The sequence below is a fragment of the Geotrypetes seraphini genome, chromosome 5 (assembly GCF_902459505.1).
Source record: "Geotrypetes seraphini chromosome 5, aGeoSer1.1, whole genome shotgun sequence".
NCBI classification, from domain to species: Eukaryota; Metazoa; Chordata; class Amphibia; order Gymnophiona; family Dermophiidae; genus Geotrypetes; species Geotrypetes seraphini.
In genome coordinates, this window is record NC_047088.1 from 12206733 (window position 1) to 12222674 (window position 15942).

At 40.9% G+C, this 15942-nt stretch overlaps 1 protein-coding gene across 2 annotated transcripts in view; it reads left to right on the plus strand.

Annotated features, from left to right (window-relative positions):
- Positions 1–15942, plus strand: part of LAS1L (LAS1 like ribosome biogenesis factor) — a 62037-nt gene that overhangs the window by 44864 nt on the left and 1231 nt on the right. For both annotated transcript variants that reach the window (XM_033945138.1, XM_033945139.1), the window contains exons 11-12: positions 1385–1746; positions 4746–4887. In XM_033945138.1, the coding sequence (XP_033801029.1) occupies positions 1385–1746; positions 4746–4887 (504 nt within the window). The remainder of the gene's footprint in view (positions 1–1384; positions 1747–4745; positions 4888–15942) is intronic.

The following is a 15942-nucleotide window of genomic DNA, read 5'->3' on the forward strand; positions in this document are numbered from 1 at the left end:
GTGTATACAATTAGTGCTATTATTATGGGGGTGAGGTCAAGGGAGGAGCTTGGACAGGTCTGGGGTAGGGGTCTAAGGTGCAGCTTTTGGGCCTCCCAAACAAAAAAGCGTTCCGCTGCCTATGTATACTGTGTTCTTCAGTGGAGTCTGGCTGGTACTTGACAACAGTTTGGGGCCAGATACTAATCGGGTTAAATAGGGAGGATAGCTCTACCAGCATTGGATCCTTGTATCTAAACAGTTAAGACAGGTTAAATGATTAGTAAAATAGTCCTTCCATCTGCAATGAAACCTACTCATGCTTGAAATAGAATAGTTAATATCACCTGGCCGAAAAGAGACAGGGCTGAAGTTTATGTGGCTGAGAATACATATCAGTTTCATAAGCAAATCCCATGTGTTCTTTATGCCTTAGAGAGTTTCCCTTTGTAAATTTTCCTGTTACACTATACGGACTAGAGTATGTCCCCATGAACCTACAAATCTTAAATTCAGTTCCATAACTGGCCTGGAACTTAAGCTGGCCTGATGCCTTGACAACATATTTATTTGGCTCATAACTTGCTGGCGCCCGATATTTTTAGCTCACAGTGAAAAAAGTTTGCTCACAACACCCGCCCGCTTAGAGGGAACACTGGTGGTGACTGACACAGAACCAAGAGGATATGTGATCAGATGTAAACCCTGTATTGATTTTGGCAACTAGAAGATAAAAGCAAAGTTCTTGGTTAGGAACATGTTTCCTAAGAAAATTGTAGGTGCTGGCAATTGTAATTCCAGGAAAGGAAGATGAAAGGGTCAAGTAAAGCTGGGTCAGTTGGATGGCTCCTGTTGACCAGGTGGCTGCCTTAATTCTCTTCATTCCATTGATAAGCATGTTTAGGCCTCAGCAAGATCTGCACTGTGCAGAAGCTGTCCTCAAGCCATGGGCAGACCAGCCGTTGTCTGATTTTCCCATACGACCTCTTGCCTTGCTTACAGAAATGATTTAGGAATTTCCTAGTGGTCCACTACTCCTCTGCCCCTACAGCATTATGGCCTTAGAGGTGAACAAATGGACACCAGGAATGACAAGCAGAATTCAGGCAGACACAGGAAATGTTCGAAGCAGGCACACCTCAGAACTTGGCTATCGTGAGCAATAATACTCTTTTTTTTTTTTTTTTTTACAGAGGTAGTGTAATGTGACTAGCATGATCTGAAATTAGTGAATTCTCTGTGTCTTCATTTCTTAGGAGAAAGATTTTTCTTTCTGGAGGTGTGCTTGATAGATGGGTGGTGCAGAGAATATTTCTAGCTATCTGAGTAAAGATTTGGTATGAAGAGGAATGCAATTTCAGATAATTTGGTAGTGACTTTCTTCTTCCTTTTTTCCATTTGACAGTATCCTGCTACATATGGAACCAAAATTGCCATTGAACATCCGGAAGAATCTTCTTCATCTTTGCTCCATTTACACTCAGGGTGGAGAGTGCCTGTCTGGCTTGGAGTGCTCAGCAGATTATAGGGAGCAGCCCATTTATACTGTGGAGAGCTTACGATGGAAGGCAAGGCAGGATTCTCGAGCCAAGGGACCAGGAGAAAGAGAAAAGCCCATAGTGAAGAATATGCTTGAAGAGGAGGAGGAGGAGGAGACGGCAGTGACTGAGAAGACCTGCCGAGAGGATCAACTACAGATGCTTTTTTCTGCGATGGTAGATGAGAGGAAGTCGGCACTTGAAGGGTCTGCGTGGAGGATCAATTCTGGTAATATAAATAATAATTAACCCAGTGACTTCTGTATGGGCATGTGACTTCCAGAGCAGTAGATAAAATAACTAGAATGAAATCATTCTCTGTTGAGGGATGTTAGGTATTCAGTTTTAACTTTCTTTACTTGCATTGTTCGCAAGACTTACTCCAGCTCATTAGATTTCATATTCCATATACAAGTCAAAGGGCTATTCCTTAGGATCCTCGCCAGACCCGTGTAGAACCTGTGAGTTGTGCCCATTGACCAGCCGATGGATGCAGACAAAGTCAGTGTGCTCGGTGTTTCTCAGACTCCCGCAGATAGTAACAGGCAAATCATGCAGCTCCTGGACTGATTAGTGAAGCAGCGGTTGACCCAACTGGAGAAACTGGGCATCAGTTGAGCAGAGGATATCTTACTTGATGCTTTAACTCCAAAAAAGGGACATATAGCAGAGATGATGCTCAGATGAGTTCAGGTTCTTCTCGCTCCACCCCCCAGCCCCATCCCTTGTCCATGCTGGGGATTTTTTCTTCTTTCCCTGAAAGGTTTACATAATTGAATGGAAAGTTGCTTCCTCACCTCAAGGCATCAGAACTCTAGATTTTGCCACCGATATTGCTTGTGACTTTGGGCAAGTCACTTTATCTTACATTTCTTTAAGAATCTACTTCTTGTAGCAAACCCTACTTCCGAGTACTGTATAGATTCAGAAATAAAATAATTTTTTTAGAGCACAGAAATATTTAGACAAACATTTTCCTGGGATCTAGAAATATTTCTAGCAAGGAACAGCTTGCTTCAAACTCTCAAAGCAATATGGTTCTAACTCACAGGGCTTGGAGATGTGATGTTCAAGAAAGAATCGATGACCAGATACTGTGTATATGTGTCCTTCTATTGTATCTTGTTGCCTGGATGTTTGCACTAGTGCACTTGTAAATTACAACTTGAAACTTGGTCAGAAAAGGACTGGCAGAATTTCTGAAAATTCCGCAAAATGTCTGCAGTTCTACCATCATAAGGCCTGAAATTCTTTCCTGCCTTTTCCTTTCTCAGGCTTCAGCCTCCTCTTTTCCCTTTCTCACTCTAAAGCAGTTTTGTCTCCCTCTAAATCCCGGTCCCCTCTCACTCACACCCTGAATACCCTCTCTGGCTCCCATGGTCTGGCATCTCTCTCTCTCCTTCTCCACTGGCCAAGAATCTTTTCCTGTCTTCCTACTCCTCTTTCTAATCTGGGTCACTCTCTCTTCCCCGCTCTACTGTCACCCCCCACCCCCACTTGTGGGTCCAGCATTCATGTCTCTTCCATCCCAACACCTCTCTCTTGTTTGCATTCTGAATCCCCTCCTCCCCATGGTCTGGCATCTCTCTCCACTGGTCAAGCATCTCTTCCTCCCTTCCCATCCCCCCTTTCTGGTCTGTATCAATCTCTTTCCCATACAAACATGACGGCAGATAAAGGCCAAATGGTCCATCCAATCTGCCCATCCGCAGTAACCATTATCTCTTTCTATCTCCGAGAGATCCCACGTGCCTATCCCAGGCCCTTTTGAATTCCCCCACCCCTTCCACTTGCAGGTTCAGCCTTCATGTCCCCTGAAGCCCCTTCTCCCTATGGTCTGGCATCTCTCTCTCCACTGGCTGAGCATCTCTTCCTCCCTTCCCACCTCCTTTTCCAGTCTGGATCACTATCACTTTTCCTCCCCCCCTCTACTTGCAGGTCAAACATCCATGTCCCCTCCTCTCTCGCCCCCATTTGAGGGTTCAGCATCCAAGTCCCTTCTTCTCCCCCCCCTTTTTTTGCAGGTCCAGTATCCATATTTCCCTCCTACCCCCAAGGTTTAGCCTTTCCTCCCCCACCCATGTGGATCTGGCATCTTTGGCCCTCCCAAAGCAGCAGCCAAGTCTTCCTTGGGTCATTTCCCATACTTCTGTTGAGCAGGGTCTTTCCTCTGCCATGTCATCTATCTACAGGAAGTGACATCACTGCGTGGCAAAAGAAAGGCCCTGGTGAGAACAGCTGCTGCTTTGGGAGGGCCATGGATGCCTGATCCACACAGAAGGGGTGTCCATCCATTTGGAGATAGGTCAAACCCATGAGGTGTGTCTATCCAGTCAGGAACAGGAAGGAGAGAAGAAGGCCTCTGGTCAATAAAAGTATGGAAATGACCTGTGGAAGATTTGGCAGGTCTAGGAAGAATTCTAGAAAAAGCATAATCTGATTTTCAAGTGAACTTGTCCCACCATGATAAGACAAGGGAAGTCGGTGGAATTTGATTCTCAAATTTGTCTCCTTTATTAATACTTGCTTTTAGTTTGTATCTGTAGAGCAGATTTTACTATCTGCCCATAAATTGTTTTTACTCTATAGGACAGCCATTCCCAAACCCGTCCTTGGGTCACACCTATTTCCATTGGGTTTTCAGGATATCCACAAAGAATATTCATGAGGCAATGCATGCAAATCTATCCCATGCTTATTCATTGTGAATATCTTGAAAACCTGATGGGACCGGGTTGGGCCTGGCTGATAAAGGAGGTATTGAAACCCTAGGAAATACAGTTTTTCAATTTCAGTCCCCTTGATGACTTAGTCTGTTAACATGGTTTCAGGCCAACAGGGATTCTCCAACTAGTCATGATTTCTTCCACTGAGGTTGGAAGAGATCCAGAGGTCTGCATTCTTTCTTCATGCACAGAACAGTGAATCCTGTTAGTAATGCGTTGACCTGATTTTTTAAGAGCTTTAGGATCTGAGTCTGACTTTGTAATTGGATATATGTCAGTTGGAAAGGGACCACCAACAGCTCAGTGTGGCCCAAAGTTATTTACAGTGTGAATTTGTCATTTGTTATTCAGTTGTAGGGTCACATTTTTTTTTTTTTTTAAATTCTTTATTCAGTTTTAACTCTTGCAACAAGTGTACAATATTCAGTCAGATAATTCGTACAAATCACTTGGACTTAGAACATTTTTGATTTGTAACTTTTGTCTATTGTGGCCCCAACAGATGGTGTAAAGTGGAGTGAGTTTCCTCTTGGCACAGTCCCAGGTCAGACAGAAGATCCTGGGTGTCTTCTCCTGGACAGTTACTCTGTGATAGATCAGACAGTGACCAATGAGAGCAAACCCCCTCCTGGCACAACACCAAGGTAAGAAAACCTTGCTGAGGTCTACACTCCATGGAGGCTCCATCATGAGCAGTGTTGACTTTGTTTCAGTAACATAACAGATGTAGCAGTCAAAGCCCTGCTGGGGCTGCCATGAAAAGGAAGGCCTTACCTGTTGAAATTCTGAAACTCGAAACTGAAGGAAATGTTGCTTTAGGGCAAGGTTCTCCAATGTTTTTCACATAAAGGGCCGCAGAGTGGCCACGAGAAAGATTTCAGGCTTACACATTTAACTTTTAAAATCAAAACGGATGGCCTCCAACCAGTTTCAGATAAGTGCCACACATAAGTACTCTCTTTTGAGCTATGTGCAATATTTGCCATTGAACACAGAAGTAATTTGCTGACTCTTTCAGACTCAGCAACTTTTTAAGAAAGATTTTGAAAAAGCAACAAAAAATATGAAGGTTTTTGGACCAATGAGAGAAAATACTGTGAAGCTAAAGAATTCTCTGGTATTCAATGAGCTAAGGTTACTAAGGTCATTTTTCCATTTGTAAACATCCCAAAATTGTGACATATATTTGTTGGACTTGTTTTTTGATTTGTTGTTACCACAGTGTGGTTCAAGTCTAGAATTCTGGCTATATGCTGTAATAATACCCTTGAAAAGCATGTACAGTGCAAGTTCTCACACTTGATTCCCCCCGCCTCAAGAGCTGCCACGCTGAAGGCATGCTGCGTCTCTCCCTGCTCAAGACCTTGCTCTCTAATTTCCCGCCCGGAAGTTCTGTTAGAGGAGCCAGGACACTGCAGAGAGAGGCTTCGTGTGGCAGCACTTTAGGAAGGTTTTATGGAGGACACTGATACAAGGGGCAATTAAGGGCTGGAGCAGAGGACTGTTGGCACCATGTGCTGGAGGCCATTGCTTTTAAAGGATTTAGGATTGTTGTAGTACTGAGAGGATTATGTGAAATAGTTGGTTGGGAAGGAGTGGTTAATTTTTATGTACACCACTTTGATAGTTTTCATTAACTAGTGAGTAGTACATAATCCTTTATTTAATGATAAAAATGTGTAGGGGTGGATTGGAGTATATAGGTATACCGTTTTATTGTGTACTTTGGGGGCCAAAGATCAGGCAAAATGCAGTGTGAATTATTCTGCAACCAAGCTTGGATGCAGAAAAATTTGAACAGGATCTTGTTTCTGGTTAATAGATTTCCTGATCTTTTTTGTTTCATGAACTAAACAGGAGCCCAAAGAGCCCTGGTATAGCTGCTATATTTATAGCTCAGTAGCCATATGCATGTTCAGCACTGCTCAATATAGGGATGATTTAAATGCCACAATCGGCATTAAAAAAAAAAAAATCTTGAAAAATTCACTTGACCAACCATCCAACAAGACAAAGATCTCTAAATAGTTGTGTATGAGATTGGAGAAAACAGATCATATTTAAAGATCAAACAAATGGTAGCACCTTTGGTTTCTTTACATTGCTAAAAGAACATAAGAATAGCTATACTGGGTCAGACCAATGGTTCATCTAGTCCAGTAGCCCTTCTTTACAGTGGCCAATTCAGGTCACTAGCACCTGGCAAAAACCCAAATAGCAAAATTCCATGCTACCGATCCAGAGCAAGCAGTGGCTTCCCCCATGTCTGTCCAATACCAGACTATGGACTTTCCCTCTAGGAACTTGTCCAAACCTTTTTTAAAACCAGTTACGTTAACTGCTCTTACCATACTTTTTGGCAATGCATTCCAGAGTTTAACTATTCTCTAAGTGAAAAAATATTTCCTCCTATTGGTTTTAAAAGTATTTTCCTGTAATTTCATCACGTGTCCCCTATTGTTTGTCATTTTTGATGGAGTAAAAAAATCGATCCACTTGTAACCGTTCTACACCACTCAGGATTTTTTTAGACTTCAATCATATCTTCTCTCAGCCATCTCTTTCCCAAGTTGAAGATCCCTCATCTTTTTAGTCTTTCCTTAAACGAGAGGAGTTCCATCCACTTCATCATCTTGGTCACTCTTTTTGAACCTTTTCCAGTTCCCCTATATCTTTTTTGAGATAAGGCGATCAGAATTTCCCGGATCTCCCCTGGAAATCTTTTTAAAAATTGGTGTAACATTGGTCCCCCCCTCCAATCTTTAGGTACTACTGTTTGAGCTCTTTCAGTACCCTGGGATGTATACCATCCGGTCCAGGTGATTTATCACTTTTTAACTTGTCAATTTGGCTCAGTACTTCCAGATTCATAGAGATTTCTTTCAGTTCCTCCACATCATCACCCTTGAAAACCATTAATGGTTCAGGTAGATCTCTAAGCAGAACAACAGTGAAGATATTCAACGATCCAGGTATGCTAGTTTATTTCAAAACTCTGCCTAATTTGTGCGATGGCTCGACACGCTTGTGTTTTGGCCTGAACGGCCTGACTCAGGAGCCTCAATTGTTTACGTATTGGACTTTGCAGAGTAAAGTGTGTCAGCACTTGTTCTGGAATCAAGGTTCGAAGATCTACATTTACAAAGAATAAAAACAGCAGATCAACAATTTTATGTTTGCGCTCTTTCAGTACCCTGGGATGTATATTGTCTGGTTCAGGTGATTTATCACTTTTTAACTTATCATTTTGGTTTAGTACTTCTTCCAGATTCACCGAGATTTCTTTCAGTTTCTCCACATCATCATCCTTGAAAACATTAATGGTTCAGGTAGATTTCTAGTACATTCACACAGACTTGCTTCAGTTCCTTGTATTCCACCAGCACTCACTCTATTCAAACATGATTAAGAAAAATTAAATTTGTAGAATGGTTAACAAAGGGAGACTAATCAGTCCTGGGAACTTCCTGAGAGAAAAAGCTCCAAAGGAGTTCGCCTGGGTGTATCCTCAGCGCATGAGCGCAAGAAGCACCCCACAAACATCACCTTCAGTCTCCCTATGAACCTTTTAAATATCAAAGTGTGCCTAGTGCAAGTTTGGAATCAAGTAAATCAATATTGTATCAGTGAAAATGTTTAAATCTAACACTTCTTAAATATAGCAGTTTGCTCCATAGAATGTAATATGCAGAAAAACTTAGCTTTCAAGAGTCCTCATGGAGTCAAAGCTCTCTCTTTAGGGGGGTGCCTCAACCGAATGCCTTATAGAGTCCCTTGTTTCGTTCTCTTCCGTAGGGGCAATGTCAGGAACACATCACACTGCTTGTAAAAATCTGCTTGTCTTTTCTCCACGGCACTATTGTATTGGATTTGAAAACTAATAAAGAATTCTGTTTTAAAGTTTTTATTCATTTTTCATAATAATTAAAAAATTAAATTAAAGAATTAAAAAAAAAAGGTATGACGGGATATAAATAAAACTATTATTATTATTATTAAATAGTGGGGTTCCCCAGGGGTCTGTGCTTGAACCGCTGCTTTTTAACATATTTATCAATGATCTAGAGATGGATATAACTAGTGAGATAAAATTTGCTGATGATATAAAATTATTCAAAGTTGTTAAATCACAAGAGTATTGTGAAAAATTACAAGAGAACTATGTGAGACCGGGCTTCAAAATGGCAGATGAAGTTTAATGTGAGCAAGTGCAAAGTGATGTGTGTGGGAAAGAGGAACCTGAACTATAGCTATGTGATGCTGGGTTCCACATTAGGAGTCACTGCCCAGGAATAGGATCTAGGAGTCATTGTTGAGGACATGTTGAAACCCTCGGCTCAATGTGCGGTGGCGGCTAAGAAAGCAAATATAGAATGTTAGGAATTACCGGAGAGGAAAGGAAAACAAAGATGAAAATGTTATAATGCTTTTGTATCACTCTGTGGTACGGACATACCTCGAATACTGTGTGCAATTCTGGTTGACGTATCTCAAAAAAGATATAGCGGAATTGGAAAAGGTACAGAGAAGGGCAATGAAAATGATAAAGGGACGTAATAACTTCCCTATGAGGAAAGGCTAAAGCGACTGGGGCTACTCAGCTTGGAGAAGAGACGGCTTAGGGGTGATATGACAGAGGTCTATAAAATGCTGAGTGGAATGGAAACAGTAGATGTGAATCGCTTGTTTATTCTTTCAAAAAACATTAGGACTAGGGGGCATTCGATGAAACTACTAAGTAGTAGATTTAAAACAAATCAGAGGAAATATTTCTTCACATAACGTTCAATTACACTCTGGAATTCGTTGCTGGAGAATGTGGTGAAATCAGTTAGCTTAGCAGGGTTTAAAAAAGGCTTGGATAATTTTCTAAAGGAGAAGTCCATAGGCTATTATTGAGATGGCTTGGGGAAATCCATTGCTTATTCCTAGGATAAGCAGCATAAAATTTGTTTTATTACTTGGGACATGAATTGACTGATATTGGAAACAGGATACCAGGCTTGATGGATCTTCAGTCTGTCCCAGTATGGTAACTCTTAAGCTCTTAGGAATGTTGAGAGTATCCTTTAATGTTGATTTGAGTGTAATTATGGAGTTTTTTGATGGCAATTTGTGAGATGATTGGCTTATGTGGCTATTATCTCTTCATGAGGTCTCTTTTTTTTCTCCATATTTTTTTATATTAACAATGTGGGGACACTCATATTCACTACAAATTTGGCTATCTTGTTTAAATATTGAACCATAAGCTTCCAGAGAGCACTACATTAGAGAACTCTTGTGTGATGATATGCTATTCTAGTTCATAATTCTTTTTATCGTCTATTCTTCCAGTAAAGAATCAGTTACTTATTATGCAGTCATTACCTAGGCTGATTTCTCTCTAAATTAGGTAATCTCCTTTTATAGGATTATGTGAAAAGGCTTTAGAGGTAATGTCAAGACTGAAGATTTGAGCTTGCAGGTCCCTTTGTGATGCTGAACAAAATGACTATGTGTAGACTACGGAGGACGTGTTCAGAAAGGGCTTGAAAGGAGAAAAGGGTGGCTTCTTTGTGAAAGCAGCAGGAACTGCTAAGTGAAAGCGTTTGTCTGTCATAATTAGATTGTAAACTCTTTTGAGCAGGGACTGTCTCTTGCATGTTAGAAATGAGAAGCAGCAAGAAAGAGCGCATGAATGCCGACGTTCCGCTTAGCTGTGTGGCTTATCCATCAAAGGACGGATCGAAGAGGATTCTTTTAAGTCTCCAGCACTCACAGATCTGGATTCAGGTTTTAATTTCAGTTTCCATAATTAAGACAGAAAAGAGTGCTCAGTGGTTAAAGCTACAGCCTCAGCACCCTGAGGTCGTGGGTTCAAACTCACACTGCTCCTTGTGACCCTGAACAAGTCACTTAATCCCCCCATTGCCCCAGGTACATTAGATAGATTGTGAGGCCACCGGGACAGACAGGGAAAAATGCTTGAGTACCTGAATAATCTCATGTAAACCGTTCTGAGCTCTCCTGGGAGAACGGTATAGAAAATTGAATAAGTAAATAAAATACAATCGGGGAGGGAGTGACAAAATAGACCTGGGTACTTTACAAATGGCCAGCCCTACAGGTCATTTATTTAACCTATTTATTTATTTAACTCCCCGAGGAGCCCAGAACACTTTAAATGGTAACATACATACCAGTTAAAAACAAGGAACAGAAGACTAAGGCGATAGGGTACATGAGATGCGTTGGAGCCTGAAGTGTGCACAGGAAGAGAGTCAGTTGACCATTAAGAATACTGTGGCTTGGGAGTAACCATCTGAATGCGAGCTTTTCCCGAGGAGTCAGGTTTTTATGGCTTTCTTAAAGATCTGATGTTAGGAGGCAGCTGATTCCAGTGCTTCGGTAAGAAGTCATACTGGGGAGGAGCTAACACGGCGGTTCCTCAGTGAATTTAAAAGGGTTTTTTAAAAAAAAATTTATTTATTCATTTTATAACTTAAATCAAGTGTACAGTAAATATCAAACAATTATAGTACAACATCACTTGAAAATCTACAATATCCTACAACAAGAAGATTTAGCCCCCACCTCCCTCCCAAATTCATATACAACTAAAATATACCACATGAAAATAATATCTTATGTCATTGATAAATATATTATTAGTGGAAAACCAAGAATCCCCCTCCCCACCCCAAATCCACATGAATATTAAAATTGGGAAAAGTGTAAATTATTCATGATAATACTTTAATAATGGTCTCCACACATCCTTAAATTTATTATAGTAACCTTTTTGAACTGCCAACGCTCTTTCCATTTTGTACACCTGACAAACTGAATTCCACTAGAAACAATAATCCTTTGTCTCCTTTGTTGAATTTAAAAGGTATGACAGAATTTGGTCTGTGAAGTAAATAGGAAAATAAAAAAGATAAGGATGATGGCCAGAGTTCAGTGAAGGAAAAGGGTGCATAAGAGCAGATGGGCCTCAACTGTGCTAATTTAGGTACTGGAGGAGAATAACGGAGGTGTCTCCAGTTGGGTCATCACAAATGGTTGGTGTGGCTGGTGTGACTACAGTTACCTTGCTTGGATGGATGTCTTCATTCAGTTAAATTAGGTAACTGGGACTGATTTTGCTCTTCCTGTATGACACTTGGTTACACCATTGATAAAAAGCGTAAAGTTTAGGACCTCCTGGTTCCTTCTACTGACATCTTTGCTTGTCTGTTTGCCCAAGAAATAGATAATGCTTGGATGGTTCATTGTTCACTTGTTCTTTGTTGGCTTTAATGTTGCAACAGAAAATTGGAAACTTGTGGGCAAATAGATAACACACAGTTGTGTCCTTGGAATCTAGGATCAAACTTTGTTGCTGGTGTGGCACCATTAAAACCCCTAGAAATTCCATAAAACATATCACCTCTGTTTTGTTTTGTTAAATTAGAGAAAAGACATTATTTGTGAACATGTAGGTCCTTGTGCATAAAAGGAGCCCATTGTGTTGTGGCTTTCCTCACCCTGGTATAATTTGAGGGTAAATCACTTTGATCTCTGTAAATAAAGTGCTGTATCAAATATAAGAAAACAGAAACATAGAACAGTTTGCAGGCTTGGGGGGCAATTGCAGAGTGGTTTGGAAGATGAGAGCATTTTTGGGGTTGGGGGGGGTAAGTTTTCAGGAGGGAAGAGTTTGGAAGAGGAGGGAATTCCATCTTTGCAGCTGCTTTGCCCCATTATTTAACTGCCATGTTTCAGTCGAAATTTCTCTTCTGCATTACAAATGCATTGAGTCATTTGGGGGGCTTGTTTCTCGGTTTCATTCTGTTGAGTTCTTTTATTCCCAGACAGACACAAGAAAGAATAAAAAGGACAGATGACAAAAACCCAGGAAGTAAAATGGCAGCAGGGATTGGGACAATAACAAGGGATATTGTATTGTGGTCTTTGGTCACCCTCAAGAGAGCATGATAAGATACATATGAAGCATAAGGAAAACAGCCTTTTCTGGCGACTCTTAGACCCTCAGTCTGTTGATGGGAGATCTCTTGTCAGTGTTTGCGATCTAATATTTCTTTCCCTCGCCAGCTCTCCCTCTTTTAATCTTCTTGCCCGACTTGATCTTGTCTTTACTTATGAATACTGAGCTTTATGGTGTTATATGGTTTTTTTAATTTACAACTACTATTTATTATTTCTATAGCGCTGAAAGGTGTATGCAGTGCTGTACAGTCTGCTCAGAAGAGCTTACAATCTAATTTTGACAGCCAAACACAACATATAGGGGTTGTGGAGCTTCTTGCAGAGAGAATGATTGAATGGATATAGTTAACTTATACTGAACGGGAGTTAGGAGTTGAAAGCTTGGATTTGAATGCTGCTAGAAACAGACCTTGACGTATTGACTTAGGCAGTCTGTTCCAGGCATATGGCCCAGCAAGAAAGAAGCTGGCGGAGGTACGGAAAAGAGGGACTTACCCAATGAACGGAGATAAGCATTTCAGAATGAATGGAAAAAATGAAAAATTGTAGAATAAGGGGCTTTTTCAAAGGTGACTTCAAAAAGCAGTTTCAGGCACAGACATTTTAAACCTAGACCGTGTGTGACTCAGAGCCATCTGGACATGGACGAAACGGAAACCTTTCTTTTAACCAAAGCTCCTGTTAATTGCGTAGCTCATGGGATGTCCTTGTGGCTGAGCATTAGAACTGGAAGCTAAGATGGTATTGCTAATGCCATCTTATAGCATATAGACACAGTTCAGAATCAGATCACATAATCTTAAAGTCCCCTCCATCTGAATAGTAGAAATGCAGTTGGAATCTGTCCCATGACAGCTGAAGGGACTGCACATAAAACTCCCTCTAGCATTCAAGAGACCTCATTTTGGGACCAGGGAGTTTTCAAACTGCCATGCCGCTAACATAAATACAAATCAAACTTCACCAACTTGGCTTCTGCAGAGTTAGAAGTGAAAGGGGAAGCAGCTGTCTTCCTGGAGAAATCACCTAAAGTTTCTTTACTTGGGTAGCACTGAACAACAGAGCTTACTGAGATCAAGAGCATAAGCAGTTACCACAGCGAGGCCTAAGAAAAGGCAATACAGTACTCCCCTCCCCCCCCCCCCCCCAATTTGCGGGGGTTCCATTTCAGGAACACCCGCGAATGCGGTTTAGGAGCTGATCGGAGGCAGGAGAGGGCAGCTGGGGTGTTGGCGGGTGCTGAAATTCATTCTCAGTATTTTTCGACCACCTCTTCCTGGTACTAAAGTCAGGCTTTCTCATTTCTGTTGTTTTTTTTCCCATACTATCAACAACTTGTATTTCTCTTCCCATCCTCTCCTTTTGTTTCAATATGTTTTTGTTAGGTTAGTTCTAAGTGTTTGTTCTGTTTCCCCCTAAAATTTTGTAATTTTATTAATTTGTACATTGCTTAGAGTTTTGAATAAGCGATTAATCAAATTTATAATAAACTTGAAACTTGATCCCTCGTGCAGAACTTCTGAATAAGGTACAGGGATGGGTTGGGGGAGGGAGTGGACATCCTTTCTGCCAATATTCATGGAGGGGGGGTGTCTCGTTGAACTGTTGCTTTTGTTCGGAAGCCTTTGGGATGGGGCATGACTTTTTTTTTAGTGGGGACGGATATCAACATTGATTGCCGTTATGAAATCAATTTGTCAGCATTGTAGCAACCCGATAGATTTTACCGGCAATATTAGAGAATCTGGGTCCTGGTCCCCATTGGAGTAGTCATGGAGATATGGGTGGTACAGCTGGCCTTCCTTCCTCTGCTTTGGGTAAATGATGGACAGTGGCCTACAAAGACCAATAAAGTGAAAAACTTAAATTGGTGTTCAAAATCTGAATCCCCAGATAACTGATGTATGTAGAACACCAAAGGTGCTAATGAGATAGCATTACATACAAGTGGAGGTAAAAATACCTCAAAGAACCCCTGGCATCCAGTCAATGGAAAGACACCAGTTGAGGGTTTAGGGTACTATCATAAGAACATAAGAACATAAGCAGTGCCTCCGCCGGGTCAGACCATAGGTCCATCCTGCCTGGCAGTCCGCTCCCGCGGCGGCCCAAACAGGTCACGACCTGTCTGCATCACCAGAAGGGGCTCCCTTGCCACCTTGGTTTCTCATTTAAGTCCTATCTTCCCATCGTAGTCCTAACCCTCCGGTCTTGCACATGTACGACCTGTTGGGTTTCTATACTTATTACCTGGTTAGCTTTCTATACCTGTGTTACATCCCAGCATCTCTCTCAGTATCCCACGATCCCTTTATCCCTCAGGAATCCGTCCAATCCCCGTTTGAATCCCTGTACCGTACTCTGCCTGATCACTTCCTCCGGTAGCGCATTCCATGTGTCCACGACCCTTTGGGTGAAAAAAAACTTCCTTGCATTTGTTTTGAACCTATCTCCCTTGCATTAATTAATTTTTGCAAAAAAATTTTAGTATATAAATTAATTTTTTCAGTTTCATTTCATGACTTTTTCCTCCCATACGCAAAAAGGTAACAGAGCTGGCAACCAAATTCTGTGCAGTGTGAAAGCTACTCTCCAAATCTGTGCACTAAAAGTAAAAGTCTGTAAGGCTGGGGAATTCTGTGCAAATTTTGCATTATGCAGAATTCTGCCAGGAATAAAATGTGCATTTGATCTTTTCTTATTGATTGAAATATTAATTAAGAAAGATATGTTGCTTAAATAAGTTCATGTAATCCTTTTTTCTTCCTCTCTACCTACTATTTTAAGTTCTTGTAAACCGTGTCGAGCTCCATACTCATGGAGATGATGCGGTATATAAACTTAAGGTTTAGATTAGATTAGATTAGATTAGATTAGGTAAGGAATTTGAATTGTAGGCTATACGAGAGTGATTTGTTGATAAAGTTGGTTCATATAAGGCTGATTTGAAGAAGGCAAAAATCAGGAAATTTTAACATGAAAGATTTTTGGACACCATAAGCTTAAGAATTGGGCTTTATGTTACTTTTTGAAATGGTAACTGCATTTGTAATGAAGAAGTTTATAAACTCTTTGCAAGACTAGTGAAGGTACAACCGAAGCTTGTAGTTAAGGTAATAATGCTCTTACACCTGAGCTCCTTTTTTCTTCTTGTTCTGTGAGTACTATATTTTTATATCCACATGGTTCTTTAATAAATTAGGCAAAAATGGAAAGAGAGTCTGATCGGTTATGAATCTAAGTAGATAAAGACAAGAGTAGATCTTTATGAATCCACATATGCTTAAAAAGCTTATCCATACCAAGTTACTTGCAAGAGTGGCTAATTTCATCCTGTATGTTAATGGAGAATCATGGAAACACTGCTCAAGGCAAGATTACTACAGGAAATGTCATGTGGGATCCCTACGAGGGTCAAGATAAGGAAATTGGGCCATTAGGGTGGGTAAGCAGAGTGGGCAGACTTGATGGGCTGGAGCCCTTTTCTGCCGTCATCTTTTAAAGAAAGTTTTTCAACATCTCCTAAATGTGCTTACTATGAGAAGTCACACTTCCTGCTGCTTACTCGTTAGGGAAATTCTGAGCATGTTAAACTGTCTTCTAAATCCCCAAGGTATTTTACATAGCGCTGGCAAGGTTGCAAAATTTCTGAACAGGCAAGTGCAGTAGCAGAATCTAGTCATTGCCTTTCAGTGGCATGCATGTTTTTGTAATTTTAACAGGAG